We start from the raw sequence: 12,798 nt of genomic DNA, 5'->3' as shown, positions 1-12,798 counted from the left end.
TCCAAGTTCCAATCAGTAGAAGATATTTCTCAGCCATTTCTTTTTACCGTGATTTATGCCCCATAAGCAGATGAAGATCCTGAGGCTCCCCTCCCAAACGCTTCCCTCGACTCGCGTCACCATGGTGAATTCCGCTCCAAGAAATCAGCTCCTCTTCGGTCACATTTTGAGTGTCCTCAAACCTAAGGTCTCATCTGCAGGCAGTATCTCTGACATTGTTCTGCTTCCTTTGTTTATGTTTCCGATGCTTTTAGTATTTAAATTCTTCAAAGCTATGGATAAATTCTTCAAAGTTATGCATAAAGTTTTGAGCCGCTTCTTCCTCAGAAGTTGGGAGCCAAGTCCTTCTTTGTTGTCTGTTCTTAGTCTGGAAGCTCCACTGAAATCTGTCCCCTTGGGTGACCCTGCTGGCATTTGAAATACCCGTGGTACAGCTTCCAGCATCACAGAAACTTCCCAGCGGTCACCGTACCGCACACTGACACGCAAGCGTTGGAATGGTTTTGTAAAATACAAATGGTAACATTAAAGCCAACTTACCATTTATATTTTTAATTGAGATTAATGAAATTTACTATGTATATTTTAAATTTCATTAATCTCAATTTTTAAAAATATAAATGGTACAATTAATGTGAATGTTAAAAGATAAACCCAAAGATGATGAGAAAAAATTAGGTTATTCTTCCTGTTTTCCTTTTCTTAACATCTTTCAATTTGCCTCCTTTTCTATTTTTATTACTAATTTTTCCCATTTTCCTTAATGTAGAATACATTAGTTCTGCAGTCAACAGACACAGAATTACAGTAAGACAAATGTCTGTTTTTCCCACTCACCTTCTTCCACAACCACTTTTAAAAAAACACTCATTAATATCCCACTGGTTCTCCTGGTGCAGCTGTTTGTAGTCATGGGCTTTTCTTAATACACAATAAATGCTGAGGAGAAGTGGCAGGGACGATCTCAGAGACATTAGAGATGTTTACTAAGCAAGAGTTGTTATTTGTGATAAATGGCAAAGGTAGAAAAAAAGAAACTGAGTTGTAATTTACTAGATTGTTTCAAAAATGGTATTAAATAAAAAAATCATTACTATTCGGATTCTAGTTCATATATACAAAGGTTTATTCCAAAGAAATTGTGTTTAGACATGTCTGTAATCAATGGATGGCTGCATCCAAGTTCTCTCAGTAATACACTTGTCCTAAGAGCATGAGGGTGTCTCTTCAGTGAGAAGATCCAACACAAGCCACAGCTTCTAAGGGATGCTGCTGAGCCAATTAAATTCAAAGCAATGAGGTCGACTCATAAGGTTATAGAAACTGTTGTTTTGTTTTGTTTCTTTGGGGGGGGGGGTTCCAAAATGGTATCTTCATAGAGTTCCTTGAAATATGTAGGATGATAAAGAGTAGTGTAAGAAAATGTATAAGTGCATTGTTAAGAAAAAAACAGGACGACATGTAGAGGAATTTTTGTTTCCCAATCATGACAGTGCACTTGAGTAAGAGGGTAGCAAAGGCTGCCCTATGATAACTTCACTTGAAAGTATCCACCCATAACCTTAATCTTGATCCTTGAGATTTCTTTTTGTTCTCATAACTCAAAGAACACTTAAAGGGGCACATGAGTTCCTCAAAGATGCCAAAGCTGCCGTTTTGAGATGGTTTAAGTCAAACAGTGTAGAGTTCTTCAGGGAAGGGTTAAAATGAAAGAAAGAATGTAGGAGGTCATAGGCTGATCCAGGTGTTTATTGATGGGTGACCAATTAGTCCCAGTGCCTCTGTGTCTTTGCAGACAAAAACATTGCGAAATAACTGTTATTTATGACCTTGCAGCTAAAAACATTGAACGATAACTCAGTTGTTTGCAACCTCTTTAAGATTCTTTTGAATCTTGCATATCCATGTGCTTGTCTTAGAACTTAGTGCTTTTATTATTGAAATGTTAAGAAAGTGTGACTAGTTAAGTAACATTTGCATAGATAAGAGTTTAAGAATGTTTTTTAAGTTCTTTGATGTTTGTTTTGTAACCAATCCCTTGTAAGAAGAGTATAAAAACCAAGCTTTGAATATACTTGGTACTTCAGTCCACCAGACTGTTGTCCTCCCAATCCCATGCTTTGCATAGGTCTCTTTTTTTTCCTTTCATCTGCATGCCTCATTTCAGATGCAGCTTGATGCGGGATAGCTGGTCTATCACCCGCAAAAGAACACCTTCAGAAGTGTATGGAACTAGATGGAGGATATGTCAAGAATAGGTTCACATTTTTATTTGTATTTTTTAAATAAAGATTTCTATAATTTTGGAGCAATACTTTTTTACTTAGTCTTGCCTTATGAAACAAACATATTTGAATTTCTGAAAAGGCTAAATTATATTTTGTATTTTATGTAACTGTAATAATAATAGAATTCTTAACTGTAATAATAACATAATTCTTATATAAATATCTTTGATTCTTTTAAAATAGGAAGTCCAAACCTATACTGACACACCCATCTAGATATCTATAGGTCTTTATTTTCCTCCAGAAGTGCCAGATGTTTGATGACATATTTGTAAAACACCTGGATAGCTAAATGAAATTTTCAAATCCATCTGGCAGTTTTTCCAATATGAAAAGCCAGTCACAGACACCAACATCAATGCTCTATTTTCCCCCCCAAAATATATCAAGCTAAATATTATAATTCTATATGGCTTTTTAATTGAGGTTTAATAATCTCTTCACGCACAAAAAATGAATGATGTTCTAATGGCTTTTACAACAAAACTGTCTTTGCAAGTGGCAGATGGTAACTCATACCTGTAATTTTTTTGCATATTGGTGGAACATTAGTGTCACACATTCATTGATAGCACCTGTTCTTTGAAGAAGTAGTAGTCCTTTGGGGGTAGCAGCAAAATTTAGTAAATTGTCTAATAAATTCTCTTCCCAAGCCATGCTGCAAGAACAAGTAAAAGAAAGATATAATTCTCTACAGCTGGTTCAAAACTAAAAAGAAAGAAAATGCTTCAGCTTAATACTATGGGTAATTAGATTTATAGAACACAAGTTGATTATAAGTGAGTCATAAATGCTTAATAAACCATAAACTCATGAGTCTATGATAGTTCCTTATTTTCCTTGCATCTTCTATAATAATAATTTTCCTTACCTGACTCAGTTAACTGTGTATGGCAAAACTTCTAAGTTCCTATTGTAACTCCATAGATTCCCCAAGCCCCATATCTCCATTATTTCTGTATTTTATTTTTATTATAAAATATTTGGCTTCTGAATTTCTAAAGTATATTACATATATTATCCTTTTCCCATAGGTTTTTAATTTAAACTTTTGGAAAATCACATCTTTTTTTTTTCTTTTCCTCAGAACACCTCTGTAAGAAAATCCATCATCTTCTCAAAAAAAAAAAAAATTGAAACACCAAGAAGACACAGTATGATAATTAAATTAAAAGGAAAAAGAAAGAAAGAAAAACAAGCTAAAATCAACAGTAGAAAAAGTCCCCCAAATATCAATCTCTCCAAAAATGTAAAAAACTGATATCCAACTAATCAAGAAAATATAGTTAGGGTAACAGAATGGATAAAAACACCAAACCTACTACCCAGAATGGTAGAAAGTAAAAGATGAGAGGAAATATAATATAGATATACTGACCCAAATCCCATCTGTAACCCTTTTATACCAAGTCTCATCCAGACAAGTAGCACATCTACAAAACATCCTGTTTTCTCAAATAAAATGACTAATCAACATTAAAAGAAAACCTTTTATTTTTTAGAAAATAGTAATAAAATCTTGTTTTAATAGCAATTCTTCAACCATGAGGAAAATACACACACTTATTAATGATGATGGAAAACAAGACAAACGGTCTCCAACGGCATCACTTAGTCAATACACCACTTCTAGACATTTGTCTACAAATGGAATTCTTTTTATAAGAGTCCAAATACAACAGAGAGCCAAAATTGTCTTCCAAGGTGCTTCTGAGTGGGGTCGAACTTTAGGGCTAGTAGTTACACACCTAATAGAATGGTTGATTAAATGTATAAAAATTATACTAGAAACAAATTACAGTAAAACTTTACAAAAGTAACTGTTTGTTGAGTCATTGTGTATGCTTTGTGCTGCGATCCTCATGGTGAGCAGGTAGAAACCGCCAGCAACTCTGAGGAAGATAACTGGGCTTTCTGCTCCTGTAAGCAGTTACCGTCTCGGAAAACAACAGGGGTCAGCACAAGGCAGCACTGGCTCACTGTTGTCAGGCGTTTTGGTTTGTTTGGAGCCATTAGAGTGCCGTTGAGGCCACGTGAATTAGCTCTTTCTGTTTGTCTGCTTATGTACGTTAAATTCTGCCTACTTCAAGAAAAAAGTCATCTGTAACATTTTGAGACTATTCCTTAAAGTTCTAATTTTTATCTCTCAAACTATATTAATACCCAATCATAAAATAAAAAGAGGACCCTCAAGTGTATGTTGATACCCTCAATTTTTTAAAATTCCTATTAATATAACTCCATATCCAATTGATATTTGAAGAGAAAATGACATGGAAATTAAAATGTAATATATATTTTTAAAATAATGCCTCGATGCCAGAATCTAATTAAACTGCACTACTGCATAATTTTAAAAGCATAATTTAAGTACATATTATAATTTAAAACATGTTACCTCTCGTGAAATTCTCCAGCTAGATTTCTAATAATAGTATTTGACAATTCTCCAAATCTCTGGAATACTACATGTTGAATTTCTTAATCCAAAATATAAACACAGAATGAAGCTAGTATAATAAATGTTGCTGAATTTTTAAAGGTTATAAATATAGTATATGTGTCCTAAAGCTTCTCCTAGCTATGTAATATATAAATTTGATCCTATATGTATACATTTACCATCTGATATATTGTTTTGGCTACAGTATTCTATTATATTCTCATTTTAAACTAATTTCATTCACTGTGGAAACAGATAAGTTTAATTTCTTGAACTTACCTGTTCTGGGATTGCTGGCTTATTGAGGAAACAGAATCAGAACCTTCTACTGGTGTAGGAATTCTTTCTGATAGCAAACTAGCCTAAAAATATAGATTAATATCATTATTCTCGTTCTTACTAAAAGTTTTACTTATAAGATCTCCTAAATTTCTATTTATTTTGAATGTTTAATATAATTAAAATTGAGTTAAATTACTTCAAAATTTAAGTCATTTGGTTATTAATTAAATATTACAAAAATATACTTAATAAAGTAAGTAGTTTTTAACAGACACCTTTGGTAACCCACTATACTGGATTATTGCTACATTAGGATCTTAACTATCCATAACAATTAAAAGATCCAGTTGCCTCTACATATTGCATAGAAGTAGCCTCTAAAGAGGGATGTCTCCAAAAGGAAAATTTATTTAAACCTCCTAGAAGAGGAGGTACTAAAATCATTCTGTGCCAGAGTAAAAGCATTGTATCCCTGTGGGTCTAGTAAAGCAGAAGTCATATTTTCCTGGCAAATATTTTATCTTAAGTACAAGACCACACTGGTGACTTCCAGTGAAAAAAAGATTTGCAAAGAAGAAAAAGAAACTTGAGAATACTTACCTTTTTCCATGCTTTTGCTAGAGATTCGTGCAGACTATAAGGAATTAGCGTCTGCAAGCCTTCACATGTACCATATATTTGACGACACACCAACATAAAAGCCCCTGTGACCATAGGCAACATCTCTGAGCCAGAAAACATGGGAATATCTTCCTCAAGAAGTTGTTTTGAAAACTGGGCAATGATGTGAGCACCTGTGGGACTGACAGATGACACGCACAGTGACTCCAACGTCATATAGATTCAGTGTCATAAAACCAGACCCAAAGAGGCCATCCTTGTAAGAAAATCTTCCTCCCTTCCATGGGCTCTTTCAGCCCTCCTGGATCCGTCTCACCTATGTGGATATTCTTGTTCCTAGGAACATACCAATCAACCCACTACTACTAGGTCAAATCTGACTCACAATAACCTGATCAGACGGCATAGAGCTGTTCCATAGATTTGCCAAAACTGTACAGCTTTTCAGAAACAGACTTCCACATTTTTTGAGGGGCTGGTGGGTTCAAAACCAACTGACAACTTTAACAGCTCTGACAGTAGAGCTCATTTAACAGCATCAGGCGTATTTTTGGTTCCTTCTAACCTGAAGAGCTCATTGTCCTGCACTCTGGCAGACAGTGTTCCCCTGCTTTCCTTGGGATTGTCAGTATCTAGTCTCTGAGCAGTCGGTGACCCGACTTCTATTTCCAATACTGGTGGCATAACCTCCAGTGTCAGTGTCACCTAGCTACCACAGCACAAGTGAAAATCTATTAACTAAATTCCATCTTTTAATTACAACATTCACTTTATACAGAAAGGCCATAAAACTGCTAAATCTTATATCTTTAATCAATTTGGAAAGTAATGAGTTGGTGCCATAACAACCACAATAGATAACTTATAAGGGTTATTTATTTTAAAATATTTTAGTATCACTTTAAATCCTATGTGTGTATACTTTATGTATTTCAAATCATTTTATTAATTTTTGACCCTCAAATTGCCCATTTTAATCCACGGAAAGCCCCTTTGAGTTAGCACGGAGGTATTTCTTATCCTGTTACCTTTATCTTAGATAGTTTCTTAGTTTGCTAGGCAATCCAACACACCTTTTACATTTTCCAGTCCTGACCTAGAAGCAGCCGTCTCTTTAAATGACAGGTGTTATGGTGCTCGTTGGCAGGTGCCTGAGTTGGTTCCCACTGAGAGTGAACCTACATGCAGCAGATTATTAAAGGAAATCCTTGTCTGAATCGTGTTCCTAAAGGAATGGCTTCAGCTCTCTCTTGAGACTGATGGTCACTGGTTTACATAATTGTGGTTAAGTGCCATGCCATATATTCGGCTTCATTGTGAATCTGTCCATCCTCACAAGTGTGTTTGACACCATGGTTGCAGTCCCTTGAAGCCACTCTGCCAATCTATCACCTTGAGGGCCTCCCTGTTTTTCACTGAGTAGATTCTGTTACCAAGCATGAGGTCCTTTTTCCAGGAACTGGTGTCCCCTAAGGACATCACCAAAGTAACGGAGATGAAATCTTTTTCTTTTTTAATCACTTTATTGGGGGCTCATACAATTCCTGCTTCTAAGGATAATTTTGGCTTACTCTTCCAAGACATATTTGCTTTTCTAAAAGGTCAAGGTACATTCAATGTTCTTCACCAATGCCGTAATTCAAATGCATTGATTCAGTGGTCTTCTGTATGCATTGTTCAACTTGTACATGCATATAAGGCGACTGAAAATACCATGGCTTGGATCAGGCACACCTTAGTCCTCAATGTGATGTCCTTACTCTTCAATACTTTGAAGATCACTTATGCAGCTGATTTACACAATGCAACACCTCCTTTGATCTTGACGGTTACTTCCACGAGGATGGGTTGTGGATCCAAACAAGATTAGATCCATGCAATTTCAATCTTTTCTCAGTTGGGCTGTTACTTAGGGGTCTAGTTGTGAGGATTTTTTTTCCTAAGAGAAGGGGAAATAAACACCATCGATGACACCCTGGGTGAATCCCCTCTGACTACGGACTAGGCTGTGAAGAGTCCTGCTATCATGCAGAAGCATTGAAAGGTGAATTGGTGCACATGCAGTTAGATTAACACCATATCATTTGACCTCTTTGGTGATTCATTTAAATTGGTTCTAGCTTTTAATAGTTTCTGCTTTGTTTTAGATTAAGGTTTTTATCTATTTTACTTTGTTACTGTTGTTAATGAAAAAAATTCTGTATATGAAATCCAAGATAGGTAAATCTATAGAGGCAGTAATTGGATTAATGGTTCCTTGCGGGTATGGCAAGGGGAGATTGGGGGGACATGGGGCGCTAATAATGATGAGTACAAAAATGAAAAAAATGTTCTACCACAGACTGTGGTGATGATTGTACAACTCTTTTTTTTTTTGGTCTGTGTATTTCTTCCACCTTTTTTTTTTTTTTTTAAATTTTAAAAATTTATTGGGGCTCATACAATTCTTTTCACAGTTCATATATATACATACATCAATTGTATAAAGCACATCTGTACAGTCTTTGCCCTAATCATTTTTTTCTCTTTTCTTCTTTTACATTTTATTAGGGACTCATACAACTGATTGTACAACTCTTTATGATGTGATTGAATTGTATGACATGTGAAGTATATGCCAATAAAACTGTTGAAAAATTGAGTTGCCATCCATACTGAAAGCTGCAGTCCTTGATTTTTATGAACAAGTGCTTCAAGTTGTCCGCCTTTTCATATGATATTAATGATACTATTCTGTAATTCTCACATTCTGTTGGGTCCCTGTTCTTCGGAATTAGTACAAACATTAATCTGTTCCAAGGTTACATCATCGGCATATCACAGGTTGTTGATAATCCTTCTTCCATTTCTGATAGCTTTCTTCATATAATCCAGGTTCTCAAACTATTTTTTCAGCGTATATATTTAATTAAGCAAGGTGAATGGATAAAATCCTGATGCACACCTTTCATAAGATTAAACCATCTAGCGTTCCTTTACAGGGAGCCCAGGTGATGTAGTGTTCAATAATCCAAAACACCCAGCCACTTCCAGGGAGAAAGATGAGGAATTCTACTCTCATAAAGACTCATAGTCTTGGAAACCTATAAGAGCAGTTCTATTCTTTCTTATAAAGTCACTATTAATCAGAATTAACTCTATGGCAGTGAGTTTAATATTCCCTCTTTTTTTATATAACTGCCTCTTGGTCCATGTACAGGTTCCTTCTGAGCATAATAAGTGATCGGTAATTCCCATTCTTTGTAAGGCTATCCATAGTTTGTTATGGTCCACACATCTGAATGTCTTGCACGGTAAAAAAAAACAAAACAAAACCACCAGTAAACATCTTTCTGGTACTCTATGCTTTCATCCAAAGTCTATCTGACATAGCAATGATGTTCCTTGTGCCATGTTCTCTTTGGAATCCATTGAATTTTGAGCTTCACCTTGTTGATGTACTGCTACAATCCCTGTTCAATTAACTTTAGCAAAATTTTACTTGCATGAGTTATTAATGATTTTATTCTGTAATTTCCACATTCTGTTGGGCCATTGTTCTTTGGAATGCATACAAATATGTACCGTTTACATTAGATTTGTCAGGTTGCTGTCTTCCAAATTTCTTGGCATAGCCGACTGTTTGTTGAAATATTCTGATTGGTATGCTGTCGGTTCCCAGAGCCCTATTTCTCACTATGCCTTCAGTGAAGCTTGCACTCCCTGCAGTATCATCGATTCGTGATCATATGCTGCCACGTGAAACGGTCAACTATGTAGCAGTTCTTGGTTCATGTATGTATTTCATGACTTGGTATATGTACTCCTTCCATCTTTTGATGCTTCATAAATTGTTCGATATTTTGACCAGTGTTCTCAGATGTTAAACTTGTGGTTTGAACTTTTTTCTTCAGTTCCTTTACCTTGAGATATGCTGTGTGTTCTTCCTTTTTGGCTTTGTAACTACAGATTTAAGTACACATCATTATACATAACACTTGGTTTAGTCTTGTTGAGCTACTCTTTCAAATTTTCTTTTGAAGTTATTTTACTTCATCATTTCTTCTATTTGTCTTAGATGCTCTACATTTGAGTTTCAGAGTCTTCTGACATCCACTTTGATCTTCAATTTCTTTATTGTCATATTAATTACCTTGTGCTTTTTCGTGTGTGCTATTCTTGATGTCATCCCATAGTTCATCAGATCTTCTGTCCTAAGTGTCAAATATGTCCTTGAAATGGTCTCTGTATGCATCTGTATGTTTGTTTATTAAAATAAATAGAATAAACACCTAAACACCTAAACTCCTAAACACCGCACAATGAAGATATTAAAGAAATTTGGGAAAGTTAACTGGTTTTATTTCAAAATTTAAAATGTATACTCCCTCTGTCTCAAAAATACCACTTTCAGAAATTTGTGCTATTGAATAATTTTGTAAAAAAGCGATTAGGCTAGTATATAAAACATCTGAAAAACAATATTAATTAAAAAATTATTTATGAAAGTCAAACCCAAAAACAACTGGATGCTTATAAATAGGGGGAATATCTGAATAAATTAATATCAAAAATCACTATAATTCAAATTATTAAGATTTAGTCTGTACTTCCCTGGAAAGATGCCCATGATTACACAAAATGTGAAGTAATATATGTAATTTGAGCCCTGTGGTAGATAAGGTCACGTTAACTTGGCTCAGCCATGGTTCTCATTGGTTTGGCAGATATTATGTGATTACTCTCCATCTAGTGATCTGATACAGACAGACAGTTTATTGAAAGTGGATTTTCTTGATGGCGCAGCTGCAGCTCTCCATAAGAATGTTCTGATAAAGCTCATCTACACGCAATCATGCACGCCACCCTTCATCAGCTACCCTCTGCTGCCTGGGTTGTGAATCAGTAGCCTACCATCTGACCTGAATATAGTGGTGTTTACTGGTTCCTATACCTCGTGAGCCGGCAGTCTGTTATCTGATCTGCTGGTTTGGGGTTTGTCAGTACCTACAACCACATGAATCAGGAGCAGGCCCCAGTCTGATGCGTGACACATGTATGTGGAACTAGCCAAGAGGCTCCAACTTTGTGAACCATTTCCTTAAATATATATATATACCATTTCCTTAAACTATATATATATATATCTTAACTGTATTATACACACACTTATACACATACAAAGTTTATTTTTCTCATCTAGAAAATTCAGCCTAAAACAATCCCATTTTAGTAAAGGGTAGATCAAAATTGTATTAATGTGAATCTACATTTGATGCACCATTATACCCACAGAGTAAATCAAGAACATTTTAATGGCATCAAAATGTTACTATTATTAAGTAATGGAACTAGGTAAAGGAAGAGAAAAAGGAGAGACAGTAACTTATTTGTACACTTTTGTATGGTTTGATTTTTGATAGTGAATCAGTCATGTGTAGCTTCAGAGGCTGAAAAAGGGGAAGTCCATGGAAGCAAGTAATGGGGCAGAGAGGTGAGGTGGTGAAAGCATTCAGCTCCTGAGAGGTCAGCAGTTCAAACCCATCAGCAGTTCCATGGGAAAAGGTGTGGTAGGAGTTTTTGTAAAGACTCGCAGCCTTAGAAGTCCTGTGCTGTCCTTGCAGACTGCCCTCCAGGAAGGCTGCCTATAATTATGCGGGCACAACAGCAGAGGGTTTGGGCTTTGATGGGCCTGCTCTGCCGCACTCTCTGTGGTCCCGGTCACTGCTCCACTCTTGTCCAAGTCATCTAGTGTTTTACTGGTGAGTCACCAGCCTTCACTGGGACAATGAGCCAGCGGCTCATAACCTGCATATATAGCATCACTTTTCAGAAACTTCTTACCAGAGGAAATACACTTTAACGAATAAAAATATATTTAATAGAGGTACATACTTTTCTTCTTCAGAAGAGTTCATATTTTCTCCATAAAGAAGTAAAATAAGACCTTCTTCTACAGATGCAATTCGTGTCAAAATATCAGCTATATGAATTAAAGCTGTTTCTGAACAATTGGAAGTAGCCTGTATATTAAAAAGATAGCAAGACAAATCATATAATTTTATGACATGCTAACACAACAGACAAAATTCAAGGGTGGTACTATAGATTAATAAAGTTATATTACCATACAAAATTTAATGCTGTTTTGCCGTAAAATGATATATATGAACTGGGTTATTAAATTATATGCTCCTACCAGCAGAGTTAATGAGGCAAATAAAACCAGATTTTTCACCCAAATCAATTATTGTTTACTGAAATGATTGAGAGAATTGTTGCTTTTGCTACAGTTTTATATATCATTATGGCTGACAAATGAAGGTGGCACTTTATTTTTACTTTGTCCTTTGCTTCCCACCATTGAGATCTCGTATATCCAATTCAAATTACATTACACAAAACTTATATTACTATCCTCCCACAGATAACTGAGTCATGAGTGAACTAACTTATCTTGGCTCATGGCCAGTGTCACCTTGTGGAGGTGGGGGTGGAGCTTAATCAATGATAACTTTTTGCTTTTGATTATTAAATAGAAGTCTTAAATAACCTTTGCCAATGAATATCAAAATAGTACAGAGCACATATTTAAAATGATGGACTCGTGTTAATACGATAGCTCAAAAAAGATGCCTACTCTGCTTCCTGTTCTTTCTAGGGCCCACTTATCTGCATGTTTCTTCTGAGTGTACGCTCTGTAATAACTCTGAATGAGTTATTATACCTAGTAAGGAATACATCCTATTAAATTCAATAGGCTAACTTTCTTAATGATGAGTTGTTGTAGTCACCTTGAGAAAGAACCTCAATATATTCGGTAGCTTTTACTTTTCACATTAATTACCTTTAAATACACAAGCACACTTTTCTCCTTAGAATATTTTTTCTCTAAAAATAAAAACTTTTTAAATTTCTGCTCCTCATTGTCAATGTTTCACATGTTCAGAAACCCACTTCCCCAATGAGAAGAATCTCATGTCATCAAATCCATTCAGGCTCACAGCGGTCCTGCACAATATGCAGCGGCCCTGTTGACAGTATTTCTAACGCTGCAAGTCTTTAATAGGCGCCAACAGCCTCATATTTATCCTGCCGAGCAGCTAGTGGGACTGACTTGCCAACCTTGTGGTTAGCCGCTCAATGCTTCAAAGTGAAATTTCAGGAAATATTCATGAAATAATC

The 12,798-nt window shown here is 35.6% G+C and overlaps 1 protein-coding gene across 5 annotated transcripts in view; it reads right to left on the bottom strand.

Moving 5' to 3' along the window:
- Positions 1-12,798, bottom strand: part of TBC1D32 (TBC1 domain family member 32) — a 279,831-nt gene that overhangs the window by 174,569 nt on the left and 92,464 nt on the right. For all 5 annotated transcript variants that reach the window (XM_075554618.1, XM_075554617.1, XM_075554615.1 and 2 more), the window contains 4 exons: positions 11,509-11,636; positions 5,614-5,815; positions 5,011-5,093; positions 2,808-2,946 (listed from right to left, as the gene is read on the bottom strand). In XM_075554618.1, the coding sequence (XP_075410733.1) occupies positions 2,808-2,946; positions 5,011-5,093; positions 5,614-5,815; positions 11,509-11,636 (552 nt within the window). The remainder of the gene's footprint in view (positions 1-2,807; positions 2,947-5,010; positions 5,094-5,613; positions 5,816-11,508; positions 11,637-12,798) is intronic.

Source organism: Tenrec ecaudatus, chromosome 7 (genome assembly GCF_050624435.1).
Source record: "Tenrec ecaudatus isolate mTenEca1 chromosome 7, mTenEca1.hap1, whole genome shotgun sequence".
NCBI lineage: Eukaryota > Metazoa > Chordata > Mammalia > Afrosoricida > Tenrecidae > Tenrec > Tenrec ecaudatus.
Note: the sequence above shows the minus strand (reverse complement) of the source record. Positions and strands in the feature narration are given on the sequence as shown.